Source organism: Globicephala melas, chromosome 2 (assembly GCF_963455315.2).
Source record: "Globicephala melas chromosome 2, mGloMel1.2, whole genome shotgun sequence".
Classification (NCBI taxonomy): domain Eukaryota; kingdom Metazoa; phylum Chordata; class Mammalia; order Artiodactyla; family Delphinidae; genus Globicephala; species Globicephala melas.
In genome coordinates, this window is record NC_083315.2 from 91,765,526 (window position 1) to 91,782,959 (window position 17,434).

General features: G+C 56.2%; 1 protein-coding gene across 1 annotated transcript; it reads left to right on the forward strand.

The window, feature by feature from the left end:
* Positions 1-2,362: 2,362 nt before the first annotated feature.
* Positions 2,363-15,642, forward strand: PLA2G4F (phospholipase A2 group IVF). The gene is made up of 20 exons (XM_030843028.3): positions 2,363-2,473; positions 3,526-3,598; positions 4,192-4,328; positions 4,432-4,560; positions 4,992-5,032; positions 5,273-5,315; positions 5,794-5,860; positions 7,749-7,918; positions 8,007-8,120; positions 8,307-8,344; positions 8,528-8,663; positions 10,308-10,444; positions 10,702-10,924; positions 12,008-12,122; positions 12,347-12,484; positions 12,597-12,704; positions 13,718-13,912; positions 14,184-14,350; positions 14,864-15,050; positions 15,328-15,642. Exons 1-20 carry the CDS (start codon positions 2,363-2,365, stop codon positions 15,546-15,548), a joined length of 2,550 nt encoding a protein of 849 aa, XP_030698888.2. The 3' UTR covers positions 15,549-15,642.
* The last annotated feature ends 1,792 nt before the right edge of the window (positions 15,643-17,434 follow it).

The following is a 17,434-nucleotide window of genomic DNA, read 5'->3' on the forward strand; positions in this document are numbered from 1 at the left end:
GCGGAGGGTCTGAAGGGACGGAGTGAGGGCCGTCAGTCAGCATCGCTCACAGAGGCAGCCGAGCAGCGCTTCACAAGATCCGTGTCCCACTGGCCACGCCCCCGCTAAGATGCAGTGCTTCCCTGGGGCCCTGTTTGCAGTGGCTTGGACTGAGCTTCCGCTGGGAGCAGCCGCAGAAACTGGCCCCGCCCCACGTGCCCTGCCTTCCCCGCCTGCAGTGTGTGTATCTCCCTACCTGTGTGGCACACGTGTTTGAAGCAGTAGAATGAAGAATGTGTGTTTCCTTCCCTTCTGGAATACATAAACGACCCAGTTTTCCTGAACTCCATTCTCCTTCCCTGGACTCTGCCCTCCGTGGAGGTGTGGAGGAGGCTGGAGATGAAAGCTCTGTAGTGAGGACGACGAAGATCTCTCATAATAAACATCATGAAGTACGAAACCAAGCCTGTCTGGGTCTCTTTTTCCCCCTTTCCTGTGGGATTTGGTGAAAATAACAAAGACGTTAATAATCGAGAAGACTAATCCAATTAGTGACTGAGAAAAAAAGTCAGTATAACACTGCTGTCTTGATGTGTGCCGTCCAGTACAGCTAGCGTGTAGCTGATATTGACAGCACAGATACAGAACATTTCCAGCATCACAAAGTGCTAGTAGACACTGCAGCTCTAGCTGATCCAAACTACTTGCCCTCCGCTTCACGTATTAGGGCCTTGTGCGTCTTCCTCTTCCTGCAGCTCATAATGACTGAGACAGGCAGGAAAGATGTTGACTTGGTGGGATTAAGGGACCTAGGGATGTTTGAGAAGTGGAGAAGTGTTGGTCCACTTTGGCCAGCTCCAAAAAGGCAATCTGGTCCTTCTGTGTCCCTCTCTGGAGCCATCTCTGGCCATCCTGAGTTTTTCCTGGGGATGAAAAAACGTCTGGGACTAAGAGGTATGACTTTCTTGAGGCATGGGTCCGATGACTTCCAGGAGAGAGTGTGGTACAGCCCAGAAAGCACTCTAATCAGTCAGGGGTCCTGGACGCCAGGCCTGGCTCTGCCCCCAGCTAGCTCCGTGCCCCTCCCTCAGGCTCCCCTGCCGTGGCTCCGTGGGCCTCCACATTGTGCATACAGGTCACTAAGAGGCTGGAACTGGCACTTCTGAGACCCCAGCACAGGTCTTGGCCTCATGCTCCAAATTAAGCAAAAACAGCCCCTCCCCCTTGGGACCTTGCCAACAGCAGTTCTGGGAATTTCTGGTCTGAACTTGCCTGCAGAGTTCATTTCAGAGTTGAATCACCTTATTTTGGAATGTCATCTTTTCAGTCTCCCAACTTGGGCACTGGGGAGGAGAGTGGAGATGATTGGGTCTTGGTTGAGGAAAAGAAATGTATCTCCCAACAGCTCACTGCCCTAGAGATCCTTTCTTCCAGAAACTTTGCCTGTCTTGGCCACCTAGGTGGCTGCGGTCTGCAGAAAAGGGAGCATTACACACCACCTGCAGCCTAAGGCTCACGATGGTCAAAGGGGACCCTCTAAAGCCTTTATCTCTAGTAGCTTAAGGACAGGCAGGCCGGTTTTTACCTGCCCTTATCGATACCACCTGACCATATCCCTACTTCTGTTCCTGGAGCATCCAGGTATTTCTGCGGATTCAGGAAGGGGTCCTGGTTAGAAGCCACAGCGGGGAATCACGAGTCTGAATTTCTTCAGGATACAGTTGGGCCCTCCTCACCCTTGGACCAGGGCCTAGCGCAGTGTCTGGCACACAGCAGCCTCTCAGTGTTTGGGGAACAAATGAGAGAGGCCCTGAGGGATTAGAAACACCTTTGAGTCCAGATGAAACACTGTGGGGAATCAGAGATTTCCATGTTTCTGCTTAAGAGCCGTGGGGGAAGTGGGATTTGAAAGGTGTTAGTTTGAGTCTCTTCTGATAGCTGGGGGAACCTAGGCCCCTGATGCAGCACTTTCTGGCTCTGCTGTTCCCTGGACCACCTGTGTCTGCATCATCTAAAAGGCTTGATGGAAGTACGAACACCTGGGTTCTAGCCACACCCTATAAATCAAATCGTCTGGGGAGTAAGGCGCAGGCATCTATTTTCCATAAGCAGCGCCATGATAACCAGGGTCTAGGTTTGGGAACCGGAGTGCCAGTTCCTCATCCTCTTTGAGAGGGTCTAAAGTCCCTCCTGCTAGAGGACACTGGGCTCCAGTCACTTCCTGGAGCTCGTCAAACCCCACCTCCAGCCTCAGCTGTGAGTCCTCAGCAGAGCAGCCTGCTCCACCCTCCCCACTCCAGCTACCTGTCAGACCTGAGCCGGCAGCCAGTGTAGCCAGAGGAGCGCAGGCAGGGCTTCCTGCCGGGAGCCAGGCTGCCCGGCCATGCTCTGGGCGCTGTGGCCCAGGTGGCTGACAGGCAAGGAGCTGTCCCTCGTGGGTGCGGTGTTGCTGCAGAAGAGACAGAAGAGGGAACCCCAGTGGAGGCGGTGGTGGGTAAAGTACCTGATCTCCCCGGGGGGGGGGGCAGGTTGTGTGGACAGGAGGAGTCCTGGGCGCACAGGGCCCTGTGGAGACTGGGGCCAGCCCTGGGAATGCATTTTGATCTGGGCCAGGACCGATTTGCTCCAGATTACCTGGTAGAGCTTAGAGAGCTTGGCCAAATAATAATAATCTTGAAGTTAATCACCCCCGGTTAGGAAATGGAAGCCATGTGACACTTGCAGCTGATTGGCTTTAGCCCGGTAAGCCCTAGCCTGGCTGTAGAATGGGGTTTGGGGGTTGAGGGAGTGGGGGGAATGAGGCACTCTCTGGGATCTGGAGGAGATAGTCTCACTCCCAGGAGGCGGCAGTCTACTGTTATCTCTCCTGAGCCCGAGCTGCCGTCTCCTTAGCGACTCATCAGACCGGTACCCGCTGGGTGACTCTTGGTTTCCCTTTACCTGCCCGCACCCTCTTGGGCCGTCTTCTAGCCTTTGTTAGGAGCTAGTGGGTGGGGTCCATCACAGTTTTCTCTTTTGATACTTAATCTTCTTAAGCACGTCTCTCCAGCTCTCACTTTGACTCTCAAGCTACAGCCCCAGCACTGTAGGCAGGGGGGCTGCACGTTCGTGGTTCATAATAAACATAATTAGTGAAAATGGCTCCACGTATTAAGCACTTATGCCAGGCAGTTTGTACGATTTCTCGTTTAAAACTCGCTACAACCCTGTGAGATTATCGTCATAACCCCCACTTTCGAGACAGAGAAACTAAAGCACAGGGAAATCGAGTCTCTTGCCCAAGGCCAGTTAGCTAGTCCACAGTGCAGCTTAGATTTGATCCCAGCCTGACTGATTCCAAGGTCAGGTTCATCACCAACACACTCAGCTCCCAGCGCTTGCTCTGTCGAGGCCTCCTGGGTCCCTGGCACAGTGACGTCAGTGACCCTGGGCCAGGCTGCCGCCCTGCGATGGGACAAGGGAAGCCCTGGGTGGGCACCACGGCAGGGAGGTCAGGCCTCACACCCGGCTTCCTGGAACTGAGTCCCCGGAGTTCTGTCCTTTCAGCGGGAGACCCACCCATACTATGACCTCCAGGTGAAGGTGCTGAGGGCCAGAAATATCCGGGGCGCAGACCTGTGTGAGTGACCCCCAATTTCATGCTTTCTCCCTTCCTCTCCCTGGGGCCTCCCCAGAGCTCAACAGGGGCTGGCCTGAAGCATGCATGTGTGTTTAGAGTGGAGCGGATGGAGGGCTCTCTGGTGAGGGAGCCCGGGCCACAGCCCGGGGCAGGTTGCGGGAGCTGGAGGGGAAGGCAGTGTGCAGACCACCACCTCCTCCCTGAGGCTGGCTCGTGGAGGTTGCCAGCCTGGGTGAGCGTGTGAGGCCTGCTGCCGCCACAAGTTACCGTCTCTCTCTAGGGGTTTCCACGCCAGTGCTCACGCTGGGCGGGACCTTGTTTCCTGAATCAGGCCCTTTCTGGGAATGACTCAGTGCTCTGCGCTGTCACATGACCTTTTGAATTGGCTGCAGCAGGATCTCCATTCAGTTGAATAGGAGGTGTAACTGGTGGAGACGGAGTCAAGGACATGGGCTCTCCGGTATCTCTCCCCGCCCCACCCTGCTATGCGGGCAGCCTCCTCTGCCCCTTCCCGTCCAGCCCCAGTCTCCTCCAGGCAACCTTTCCAGCCGTAAGAGCTAGAGGCTGAGGAACCCTCCCCATCCCACCTACAGTGTCCAAAGCAGACTGCTACGTGCAGCTGTGTCTGCACACAGCGTCCCCCAGCCCGGCCCAGACAAGGGTGGTAGCCAACTGCCGTGACCCCGAATGGAACGAAACCTTCCACTACCGGGTCCACAGCGCCGTGAAGGTGAGGGCCAGCGAGGGGCTGGGGCTGCGGAGGGAGAGGGCTCCTCCCAGGTGCCTGCCCTCCGCCCTGCCTCAGGCCCCCCTGCCTCCTGCCCTGCCCCCAGAACGTCCTGGAGCTCACCCTCTACGACAAGGACGTCCTGGACAGTGACCAGCTCTCCCTGCTGTTGTTTGACCTGAGGAGCCTCAAGCCCCACCAACCGCGCAGACACACCTTCCCACTCAGCCACCAGGTGAGCGGTTCCACCTGCGCCAGCCACGAGCCCAGTACCGGGAGAAGAGGCCCTGGCACGGGGGGCTCCCCATCAGCACAGGCCCAACCTCCAAGACAGACCCTCCTCCACCCTGCAGCAATGACCCCACAAAGCTTTCCCACAAGCACGCCTTCCCTGAGGGAAGCCAACACGTGGGCTCCTTGAAGGCAGGGGCTTTGTGTGTCTCGGTCACTGCCGAATCCTCAGTGTCTAGAACAGCGCCTGTCCACAGCCTTGAACAGATGGAGCTCCTAGTGGCGATGTTGCTACCCTGTCCTGTGCCCACGAGCAGCCCCAGCATCAATCTGGCCTTCTAGTCGCTGGAGCTGAGCAGAACCAGGGGTGGGAGGGGAAGGTCCTGAGGCTCTGGGACCTCTGAAAACTGGCGCTCCCTTGCTCCCTCCATGTAGGATTCACAAGAGCTGCAGGTGGAATTTCTTTTGGAGGACAGGTGAGTCCAGGTGGAGCCTGTACCCTCCCATTTACTCTGAGACCCACCCAAAGCTCCCAGCTGTCAGCCACCAGGTCCTGCGTTGGCCTGGCCTGAGAGGGGATGTCCTGACCTTGATGCCCACCCCTACCCACAAACCTGCCGTGCTCCCCAGGCTCTTCCAGCTGCTCTGGTTACATTATTATAGTAATAGCCATCTTGAGGGATTCAGGCGTCCCATAAGCCCCTCATCCTTTGTAGCCAGGTGCCGGCGTCTGAAGTCATCACCAATGGGGTCCTGGTGGTGAGTAGGGGTGGCCAGCTTGGGGCTGCCCAGGGCTGGGGGACGGGGGACTGGGGAGTCCACGACTGAGCCCATCATGCCCACTTGCATGAAGGACACTCAACCCCTCCTCAGAGGGGAGATGTGCTGGGGAGGCACCTCCAGGGACAAAGGGGCACCTTGCCTCCCACCTGATGGAATAGCCCAGAAGCCAGGCTTTCCACCTGTGCACAGCACACTGCTCACCTGGCTTCTGAGTTGGCCAAGGAGCCACCGTCAGGGCCCCTCATCTCCTCCCCCTTTCCCACCAGGGACCACTTCCTCTGAGTCCTGGGGTGGGGGTGGCTGTGACAGAAGACCCCTGCTCGTAAGGCACAGGCCCTGGGAAGGATGTTAGCTCGACCCTGCCCCAGATACCCTTCCCTCCCTCCATCCTGGTTCAGGCCCTGTGCAGGGCCCTGTGGACTGTCTGGCTCCCACAGGCCTCTGCTTTCCTCAGGCTCAGCCCTGTCTGAGAATCCAGGGTACCCTCAGGGGAGATGGGACAGCCCCACATCAAGAGTATGGTGAGTCTGGTCAGGGGCCTTGGGTCTTGCCTTCTCTCCTGGGGGATTGGGGACTGCTGGTTTCAAGAAGATGGGTCTGGGGCAGAAAGTTCTTAATTTTTCACTGCTGAAAGCTGACCAAGGATGACATGGATTGCCTCCAGAAGCAGTAAATTTCCATCCCTGGGAGTATTCAAGCACAGAGGCTGTATCGGTTCAACTACTGCTGTACAAAAGACACCCACAAAATCTCAGTGGCAGACACATCTGGTGGTCAGCTGGGGCATGGCTGATCTAGGCTGGGCTTGGTGGAGTGACCTGGCTCTGCTCCCATGTCCCTCATCCACCTCCTGTGGCCAGCGTACAAGCCTGGGCATGTTCTTAAGACACTGGCAGAGGTACAAAAGCGCATGGCCGGATGAGCAAGTGCTTTTCGAGCCTTTGGTCACATCACAGCCCTCACTAACATTTTGTTAACCAAAACAAGCACAAGGCTGACTCTAAGTTGGAGGGCAAGGAATATAGCCAGGCTCTTTAGTGAGAGAAAGCAAGGCCACATGGCAAAGAGTGAGAACTCCAGAAGTGAAGAACTGGGGCCATGGCAGTCTGCCACAGGGGACAGCCACTCGGGAGGGGTGCCAGCTTTGGGAGGGGAGCGGAGGCTGCATGACAGCTAAGGTCCTCTCCGACACTGGGAGTCTGAGCCTACGGGCTGAGTCGTGCCCAGGTAACATGGCGCACTTACTATGAGTCAGGCACTGGTCTAAGCATTTTACAGTGTTTCATCTTTTAATCCTCATAACAACCTCGTAACGTAGGTACAGTCATTATCCTCCTTTAATTCATGAGACTGAGGCTCAAAGAAGAAACTTTGTTAAGGTCACACAGCCAGTAAGCGGTAGAGCCAGGCCCAGGCCCAGGTCTGTGACACCCGGGGCCCATCTGCTCTCCCCACCACAGCTTCTGTTGTCTCTGACAGTGAACAGCCCTTATCAATCTCAGTTTGTAAACCGTGATATGAGAGAAGGATCACTTTCCTTATTTTCTCTAATTCCCTCCCACCCCTGGTCATGTCAAGTCCCCCGGTCTCATTTAGTGCTAAGGAGGGCATGTAGGGACAGGGATTCCATTTGGACGTCGGTTCCTGAGGCGTTAGGGGCTCTTTCGTGGGTCTGTCTGGGGTCCCCTCTTCCTGGGTGTCATGTGTAGCCATTTCTCTCTGGGGTCTTGCCTGCTCTCCAGAAAGCTACAGGAACAGGGTGGGCCCCGCTGCTCCTGGGCCCACAGGCCTCCCTCTGCCTCCCCACAGCTGGCCTCACCAGGCCGGGGCTGGCTCTCCTCCGCTTCCCCAAGCCTACCGTCCCTGTGCCACGAACCCACTTCTTCCTTTTACATCCCCTGCAAACCCTCTATGTTCTCCCAAGGGCTTATGCTTTGGAAACAACGTGCAGCCTGTTTGTTTTCTCTCTGGCCACAAACCTCCCCCAAGGCAATGAGCACAGGGCTTGAATGGAGCAAGAGAGGGGGAACTACCAGTTGAAAACTGGTAATTAATGTAATAATTAATATATGATCATTATAATATGGTAATTATAGAATTATATTTTATATACTTAATATAATAATCTCAAAATCCTCACCCCATAAGCTCCGGACAGGGGCCCTTCCCTGAGCACTGTGTGTGCCGTCCCCATCCCAGGCTCCCAGCTCTGACCGGAGCAGGTTATAGGACCCCGAGTGTCCTTCATGATGTCTGTAGGGCCCATTGCCAGAGAGTGGGCAGGGCGATGAGTTGGCACTTCCAAGGGGAAGGAAAGGGGACTTGCTGCTCGGCGTGCTACCGTCACGGGCCACGCACCCCCCACTCTCACCCCCTCACCTGGCACTCACCTAGGCCCTCTGCTCCCAGGCTCCAGGCAGATTCGGCTGGCAGTGCCCGGGGCCTACGAGAAGCCCCAGCTCTTGCCCCTGCAGCCTCCCCTGGAGGCAGGCCTCCCAGCCACGTTCACCTTCCACGTAAACCCAGTGCTCAGTTCCAGGCTGGAGGTGGAGCTGGGAGAGAAGCCCACGGCCCTGCAGGTGAGTGACGGAGCCTGGGAAGGCGCAGACGACAGAATCCATCCAGCCTGGACGAGGCCCCTTTTCCTGGGTGTTTTCTTCTCTGTAGAGCGGCCCAAGTGCTGAGCTGGAGGTCCAGACCAGCAAGCTGGGCGAGGCGGGCATCCTGCTCTCCTCTCTGGCCCTAGGTCGGGAGCAGCAGCATGTCGTGGCCCTCGGCGAGGTAAGGCTCCGTCTGGGTGCCTGAGGGGCCCCTGCCTGCTCTGTGACCCCCACAAAAGGTCTGGGGGAGGGGGTCAAATCAGGCCAGCCATGGTGTCCACACCTGGGCCTGAATTACCAGAGCAACCGGGGCTGCAAATGAGAGTCCCTCTCAGTGCGCTCAGGGATGGGCTGTTGTCTCTTCCAGGGCCAGGAGGTGGCTATGAGTGTGAAGGCAGAAGTGAGGTGAGCGGCGCGGAGACTCTTCTGCCTACGGCTCAGCGGGCGTTGGGGGTGACTGGGTCCTGTGGCATCTTTCTGGGAGGTTCCACGGAATGTGCATCTGTCTGCTCCCGTGAAAATGGGTTTGGCCGGAGGCTCTCCACTGAACAGTCACCCAATACCCCACCCCCACCCCCTCTGAGGCAGCTCTGGGGACCTGGACCTGCGTCTTGGCTTCGACCTCTGTGACGGGGAACAGGAGTTTCTGGATAAGAGGAAGCACGTCGTATCCAAGGCCCTACAGCAGGTGCTGGGATTGAGCCAGGCTCCCGACAGTAACCAGGTATGGAATGGAGGAGCCAGACACCAGAGTTGCTGGGACCAAATCCAACCTCTTCCTTGAGAGGACTGTGTGTCTAAGAGGTGACAGGAAGCGTTGAGGAAGTGCGGGGACCAGAGGAAGAAGGGGGCAGGCCCGTTTGCCTGAGCTGATGGGCACAGTCGGGAGAGTCATGTGACCCCCATATGAACGAGGGCTGAACGGCCCCAGCCAAGGGAGGTGTATTAGTCTGCTCAGGCTGCCATAACAGAACGCCACAGACTGGGTGGCTCAAACAACAGACATTTATTTTCTCACGTGGAGGCTGGAAGTTCAAGATCAAGGTGCCGTCAGAGTCGTTATCTGACAAGGCCTCTTTCTGACTGGTAGACGGCCACCTTCTTGCTGTGTCCTCACACAGCCTTTCCTCTGTGCACGTGCAGGGGTTTGTGGGAATCTCTCTCTCTCTTCCTCTTCTTACAAGGACACCAGTCCTATGGGATTAAGGCCCCACCCTTATGACCTCACATAACCTATATTACCTCTGTATAGACTCTTTCTCCAAAGAGAGTCACATGGGGGCTCCCACATATGAATTTGGGGAGGACACAATTCAGTCCATAACAGGACAAAGGGATTTGGAAGTGGAGGCAGGAGGAAAGGCAGTGCTGAGGGGGAGACCTGTGGTAAATCAGGAACAGGCTGATGGCTTCCTTCTGGCTGCAGATGTCTAAGGAGACATAGCCTGTGCCCAGTGCTGACAAGCTGAGCAAGCCTACCGCTCGTCTGGTAATGCCTGCTCTGTGCCCCATCTCCGCTCTGTGGGTGGAGGGTAGAGAGGGCACAGACCTGCCTTCAGGGAGCTCTGTCTCCTCCAGAGCTCTGGAGGGACAGTGACCTTGTGGGGCAATGGCCAGGGAGCATTTTTTTCGAGACAGGGGAAGAAAGGAAGGACAGGGAAAGGAACCGGAAGTCTGGGGTGGAATGAACCAAACCTTCGTAGAAAAGCTGAGCAGCCCAACAGCTTCTAGTCTGATCCCACCAGGAACCTCTGATCCTGAAGAGACATCTGGGGACATCCCGTGTCTGGGGCAGGTCAGGCTGCCTGCTGGTCTTTGTCACTTCAGTTCTGTGGTTCTCAGCTGGGAGCAATCTCATCCCCCCACCCACCTAGGGGACATTTGTCACTGTCTAGAGACATTGCCACAACTAGGGGAGGGGAGAGGGATGCTACTGGTATCTGCCTGGTGAAGGTCAGGAATGCTGCCAAACATCCTATAATGCACAGGACAGTTCCTCACAATAAAGAATTATCTGGTCCAAAATTACCAACAGTGCCAAGGTTGAGAAACCCTGCTTTAGCTGTTTTGAGTGAATCCAATATACCTCCCAGGTACATACTTTCCTGATACAACGTTAAGAGCCATCTCTGAGGTTATACTGCTTCAGTCTGACAGCCTATTACTTACTGATGGTATGATCGTGGGCACATTATCTAACTTCCTGTGCCTCAGTTTCCTCACCTGTAAAATGGGGATGCCATTGGGTTTCTTTGAAGACTGAAAGAGATGATACAAGTTGGGCTCTTAGACCAATATCTGATATGCTAAGCAATAATATATGAACAATAGTGGGGGTAGATGTTATCATGATTATTATTGTGCCCAGGTGCCTGTGGTGGCTGTGTTGGGTTCGGGAGGTGGAACCCGAGCCATGTCTTCCCTCTATGGCAGCCTGGCCGGGCTACAGGAGCTCGGCGTCCTGGACACTGTGACCTATCTGAGCGGAGTCTCTGGGTCCACCTGGTAAGTGAGGTAGGGGCAGGGCAAAAAAAAAAGGAGAGCCCTGAAGAGGCAGAGGTATGACCTGGTGATCTGGTGGGGAGGGGCGGGGATCCAAAGGGGTCAGGAAGGGCAGTAAGGGACTGAGTCCCCAGGGCCCTCTGAGTGGGTGGTGCAGGCCAGTGGGTGCAAGGGATGGGGGAGGAGGGGTGACTCAGAGACACCTGTATCCCTCTCTCCCCTTACTGTGCTCCCACGCTCCTAATTCCCTCCATGCCCAGGTGCATCTCCACACTCTACAAGGACCCAGCCTGGTCCCAGGTGGCCTTGAAGGGCCCTATTGAGCGCGCCCAGGCGCGGGTCTGCAGCAGTAAGATGGGGTTAATGTCCATGGAACGCCTACAGTACTATGCCCAGGAACTGGGGATCCGGGAAAGCAGTGGCCACAGCGCTTCCCTCATCGACCTCTGGGGGCTTCTTATTGAATATTTCCTATACCAGGAGGTAAGAGAAGAACAGGTAATAGATGAACATGGCTCCTGTCCACCAGCACTTAGTTCTGCCTTACCCATTAGGCTAAGATCTGAGATTTGCAAAGCTATCCTTTAAGTCTGAGCTCCCTGGGGGCAAGGGGTGGGATCTCTGGGCGGGCTGACACGCTTCATCTCGCTTTCCCTGGGAGGGAGAGGCTGGTCTGCTGTTCTCAGGTCTGTCTGCATATTAGAATCACCTGTACAGCTTTCCAAAAACACCATGCCTAGGTCTCACTTCCAGAGATACTGGTTTTGATTGGTGAGGGGTCGAGCCCTAGTACAAGTGTGCTTTGAAAGGGTCCCAAATGATTTCAACCTCCTGCTGAGGCAGAATGCCACTCCAGCCCGACGGCCAAGCAGACATGATTCTCGCCACCTGGTGGCTTCTCCTAGAACTGCAGGCCCAGCATGCATCGGGAGATGAGATTAGAGCTGAGCGAGGTTCTCAGCCCTGGGGCCCGGCGGGGCCTGGCCCACTGGTGTGTGGCTATCAGTTATGAATGTGATGTCTAAGAAAAGAATACATGTTTTCTAGTGATTTAGTTTTTCAAAGAAAGTAGATTGGATTTTCAGTTATTCCTTTTTTTTGGCCTCTCACTGCCGTGGCCTCTCCCGTTGCGGAGCACAGGCTCCGGACGCGCAGGCCCAGCGGCCCTGGCTCATGGGCCCAGCCGCTCCGCGGCATGTGGGATCTTCCCGGACCGGGGCACGAACCCGCGTCCCCTGCATCGGCAGGCGGACTCCCAACCACTGCACCACCAGGGAAGCCCCAGTTATTCTTTTAAAAATGTCACTTGACTCCCTTGGGTTCTGATAGGCTTTCTTGAATGGGAGGGAAGGGGGTCCAAAGCCCCTGGAATTGCACGAACCCCATGTGGCCTCACCTCTGCTGCAGCCCAAAGCCTGTCCCTTAGAGAGTTGTCTCTAGAGCCCTGGCCTTAGCAACCAAAGTCTCGTGGGCACGCCACACCTGCAGGGTGCTGAGCCTCAGGCCATGGGGGTGGGGAAAGGGAACTCCCTAAAGGCCAAGTGGCCTCCCTTCTTTCCTGACCAGGAAAATCCTGCCAAGCTGTCTGACCAGCAGGAGGCGGTCAGCCAGGGCCAGAACCCTTACCCCATCTACGCCAGTGTCAACGTCCGCAGCAACATCAGTGGGGAAGACTTTGCAGGTGCCTGGGCGTGGGAACCTAGGAAGCCGGTGGGAGCAATGGTCAGTGTGAGGATGTAGAGGCCAGGGCTGTCAGGGCACAGGTGGGAGCCTTGGAGCACAGTGGGCTTGCTGCCTCCTGCTCTTGACAAGGCAGAGATACCTGCTAAGTCACAAGGGCTCAGGGGAAGCATGGGGTCCTGGTGGGAAGCCCCTGGTGACATTCCCTCCTCTTTGCGCCCCCAGAGTGGTGCGAGTTCACCCCCCATGAGGTCGGCTTACCCAAGTATGGCGCTTATGTTCCCACTGAGCTCTTTAGCTCAGAGTTCTTCATGGGGCGACTGCTGCAGCTCCGCCCCGAGCCCCGGATTTGCTACCTGCAGGGTGAGTCTAGGCCAGAGGCCTGGGGACAAGGGGACAGGGCAGGCGCCAGGCCCTGAGTTGGTGATGCCGGTGGAGGACTTGTGAGGGCCGGGGACTTTGCTTTTCTCCTTAGGTATATGGGGCAGCGCGTTTGCAGCCAGCCTGGATGAGATCTTCCTGAAGACCGCCGGCTGGGACCTCGGCTTCCTACAGAGGTGCAGAGGCAGTGTAAACATCACAGGTGAGGGCAGAGAGCCTGCTCCCCCAAACCTCCCCTCCCCCCTGCCAGCCCCCGCAATACCTCTTTCCAGCAGCAGGGCCCTGGCAGAAGCATGAGCAATGTGGGAGGAGGCAGTGAAGGACTTGGATGTCCTACTCGGTTCAGAGAAATATTGAGAAAATGACTTCTAGCTTAGGGTCTCTGGATGCCCAGAGGTCTACAGAGAGGCTAAGGGGTGGGGAACCCATGTCAGAAAACCTAGTGGGAGTTGTGAGTGCTCCGTGATAAACCTGTGCCTTTAATTCTCCGCTTGGGCTCCCATTAGATCAACTCAGCCCAGGGCCACTGGGTATCTGGTTGACACTCTGTCCCCCCACCTCAGAGCTCCCCTTCAGCCCCTGCTGCATAGAATACCTTTCCCACTTTTCTTCCCTGGATAACTTTTGCTCAGTTCTTAAAGTTCAGCTCAGACATCATTTTGTCAGGGGACGTCTCTGTTCCAGTCCATCCCTCCAGGCTGATCGAGGGTCTGACCACCAAGGTTCCCTAGAACCGTAGGCACATCCCATGTTGTCCTTACCTCGGGACACTGTCACCATTTATTACCTCTTTAGATTCTCCCCTAAATAGGCCGTGAGCCCTGGAGGGCCAGGGTCAGGCCCTGTTCACTTCTGCATCCCTGTGCCCAGCACAGTGGCCACCACAGCACATGGTAACTGTTCAGTGGGTGTTTAATGGGTGAAATTCTGGTTGTAAGTTGCATATGCAACTTTAAGGGTAGGTGATGTTGTTTAATACATGCAATGTCAACTTTCAACTTTTTTAATACGTGCATGTCAACTTTCAAAACGTGGGGAACATGAAAGAAAAAGTCATTTAAAAGGGGTTCGGGGAAGCAGTGGTCAGAGACCCAGGAGGCGGGGTGGGGAAGGAGGAGAGACGTGGGGAGGAGACAGAGGGGCTCCCCTGAGATGTGAGGACCGCTGGACAAAGGAGGGCTTCTCACGGTATTTCACCATCCCACCCCCACCTAGACGACCGCCAGAAGCTCCAGCTGCATGACCCAGCGAGGCTGCAAACCAGGCTCTTCACCCCGCAAGGGCCCTTCTCCCAGGCTGTGCTGGACATATTCACCTACCGCTTCACCTCAGCCCAGAACTCGAACTTCACCCAGGGCCTCTGCCTGCACAAGGACTATGTGTCTGGCAGGGAGTTTTTGGCTTGGAAAGGTGGGTGCTGCTCTGGGCGGGGTCCCGCCTGTTGCCTGTGCCTCTGGCTCCCTGGGGCCAGTGCTACCTTTTGACCTGGGGGCTGGGTGGGGGGGGCTCCTGCTGCCCAGGGGCTAGTGGGGGAAGGACTGTGATGACTGTGCTAAGGCAGGCCGGGGGCTGCGGTGGGAGACCCCGTGGCTGTAGGAAGAGGAGAACTCTCAACAGTGGGGCATTCCCAGTGCGCAGAGAAGAGGGCTGCTGCAGAGAGCAAGCATTTGTCTTCTCGCAGATTCGCACCCGGACGCCTTCCCCAACCAGCTCACTCCCATGCGGGACTGTCTGTACCTGGTGGATGGAGGCTTTGCCATCAACTCTCCGTTCCCGCTGAGCCTGCAACCGCAGAGAGCCGTGGATCTCATTCTGTCCTTCGACTATTCCCTGGATGCCCCTTTTGAGGTACGGTGCGGGGTGGGGGGTCCTTGCCAAGGCAGCCTGGCTGGGTGTCGAGAAGGGCCTGGGCAGGCACCTTGCGATCACCGCTAGCAGCATTGGTCTCCCCAGCTGGAAGGGGAGGACTGCTGAGGTGATGGAGGAGAGTGGGGTTCAGGAGAGGAGGCCAGAGGGAGTCCTCGGGAGACTTTATCCCGGTGAAGAGAAGACCCCTGTTCTGGACGCTGCTGTTCCTGATAGGATTCCTTGCTCCTATCTGGGCCTGGGTTCAGGTTTGCTGTCCCTTTGTTGCTATGGTAACAGCAGAGCCATCAGGGTCCCTCCAGGGAGTCTCTGTCAGTGGCTCCCTCGAGGCTTGTGGGGTGATGGACAGGTTGCACGCCCAGATGCGGGTTCTCTTCTTGCTGCCTGTAGTCACTCGGCTGCTGGGAGACAGGGCTGGCGTTGAAGCCTGGGCCAGCGTGAGTCCAGGGCGCCTCAGGCAGGGCCGGAAGCTCACAGGGCTGGGTGTCTGCCCAGGTCTTACAGATGACAGAGAAGTACTGCCTGGACCGAGGCATCTCCTTCCCCAGCACTGAGGTGCCCCCTGAGGACTTGAAGGAGCCCCGTGAATGCTACCTGTTTGCCAAGGCCGAGGACCCGCGCTCACCCATCGTGCTGCACTTCCCCCTGGTCAACCGTACCTTCCGCACACACCTGGCCCCAGGTGAGGGGAAGGTCTGGGTCTGGCCCACGGAGCCCTGGGGTGGTGATGGGGTGCTGGACCCAGGACAGTGTACCTCCTGGAGGCCCCGAGCTGGCCACTGCTTCCTGGACTCGGCATGCACACTGGCCCGGCTCCTCCCGGTGGGCGAGAGAGCTGAGATGTGGCCCCAGGCAGAGCCCACAGACCAGCCAGATGCTCTAGGGAAGGGGGGTTTCTGGACTGGCAGCTCCTAGCCACAGAGTGCCCTAGCCCAGACTCTCTCCCCGTCCCACTGCAGGTGTGGAACGACAGACGGATGAGGAGAAAGCCTGTGGGGACTTTGTCATCAATGGGCCAGACACCCCTTATGGCATGATGAACTTCACCTACGAGCCCCAGGAGTTTGAGCGGCTGGTGGCCCTGAGTCGATACAACGTTCTGAACAACGTGGAGACTGTGCGGCAGGCCCTCCAGCTGGCTCTGGGCCAGAAACAGGCTGGGGACAGGGCTGGAGGCTGACCCGGGCTGGAGTCAGGAGACTGGGACAGAGGAGGGACTGTGGGCTCCGGACCAGGGCTTGGTAGAGGGAGGGGTGGTGGACCCTGTGGGATGATATCCCCTCCTGGCTGGGCTCCAGCTGGTGGGTCCCCCTGCTAATTACTCATCTTCACTCTTTAAACTTGGGTCACATTCTCTTATCAGGGGTACAGCTGCCACCTCGTGCAAATAGTCTCACCCTTCCCAGAAGCTAAATGTGTGTGTCTAGAGGGCGTATCCATTTATCAAGGGCGGAGTGAACGTGAACCTGCGTGTGTGTTCGTGTTCCTAGTGGGGGCCTGTCAGCTGCCAGGGATGGGCAGAGATAGAGGAAGCCTGGCTGGGAACTCAGAGGCCCAGGTTCCTGCCTTTTCCACAGATGTACCCCACCGATCTGGGGGATCTGTTTCTCTCTCTGGAGGATCTGTTTATCATTTCTTCTGACCCACCCGGGACCTTCCGAATACCTGGAGCCTCTCCAGCATGGGCAGATTTTAGGTGTGTGGGAAGGAGATCCACCCTGACTGGGCTTAGTGTGGAGGTCTTCAGGCCCTCTCCCTCTGGCTAGCGCCTCTGCGGCCTCTTCTCACCCACACCCCACCCAGCGCTGAGCCACCTGGGGCCCTTCACTGGCCCGGCTGCCATACTCATTACTCACTGCCAGGAGAGCTCTCTTTGACTACAGCCCCTCCCTCAATCAATCAATCTCTCTCTCTCTCTCTCTCTCTCTCTCTCTCTCTCTCTCTCTCTCTCTCTCTCTCTCTCTCTCTCTCTCACACACACACACACACACACACACACACACACACACACACACACACACACACGCATGCTCTCCAGGGCTAAAGTCACAATTCCTCTTCTAATCAGGGAACTTATGTGACAAAGCCTCACCCATCCTGACTCTGGGAAGAAGACCCTAGTTCTGGCTCCCAGCTGGGAGGAAGGTGTCTAGATCCCAGCCTGTGCCTCCAGCCTGGCCTGGGACCCCAGGCCTCCAGCTGGACATGAACTGGGGAGGGGGGGCCGCTGAGGGAGCTGGGCTTCTAACAGGCCGGCGCTTTTGGCTGGCGTGGGATCGGGGTAGCTTGGTTCTCTCATGCCTGCTCACTGGGGACAATTGCTCTTGAGATAGGCTATCTGGTTAGCTGGTGTTTACACATCTTTTATGAGTCTTTATCCTTTGACCTGCTGTCTTCCTTTTGGGTTTATCTTTCTTTTTGTTGGAGTGCAAAATTGAATAGTTCTATAGTGGAGGATCTGTGGAATGTAAACCTTCTGAGACCTGATATGTCTGGAATTGTCTTTTCTTGCCCTGACTTATAATAGTCTGGATTAGGGTAGGATTCTTGGTTCAGGCTTACATCTACTCAGATTTTTTTTTTTTTTTTTTTTTGCGGTACGCGGGCCTCTCACTGTTGTGGCCTCTCCCGTTGCGGAGCACAGGCTCCAGACGCGCAGGCTCAGCGGCCATGGCTCACAGGCCCAGCAGCTCCGCGGCACGTGGGATCTTCCCAGACCGGGGCACGAACCCGTGTCCCCTGCATCGGCAGGCGGACTCTCAACCACTGTGCCACCAGGGAAGCCCCTACTCAGATTTTAATGCCTCTTTGCATTGCATATTGCCAATGGGCAGCCTGATGTCAGCTGAATTCTCATCCCGTTGTAGGTAATTTATCTTTACCTAATTTTTAGGGTTTTCTCTTTGTCTTCGATTTTCAAAAGTTTCACTATGATTTTTCTAAACTGGGAACTTAAAAAAAATCAGTGACCTCTTTCGATTTTGAGATTCATGTCTTTTTGAAGCTCTAAGGAATTATCTACCAATTGTATCAAAACACTACTCTTCTTCATTCTCTTTCTGGATT

Bases quoted from the DNA above. Each gene is read 5' to 3' on its own strand.
- PLA2G4F (XM_030843028.3), top strand. From the start codon at position 2,363: ATGCTCTGGGCGCTGTGGCCCAGGTGGCTGACAGGCAAGGAGCTGTCC. The intron at 3,599-4,191 runs GTGAGTGACCCC...TCCCACCTACAG, and splicing joins TATCCGGGGCGCAGACCTGT to TGTCCAAAGCAGACTGCTAC. The intron at 15,051-15,327 runs GTGAGGGGAAGG...GTCCCACTGCAG, and splicing joins CCGCACACACCTGGCCCCAG to GTGTGGAACGACAGACGGAT.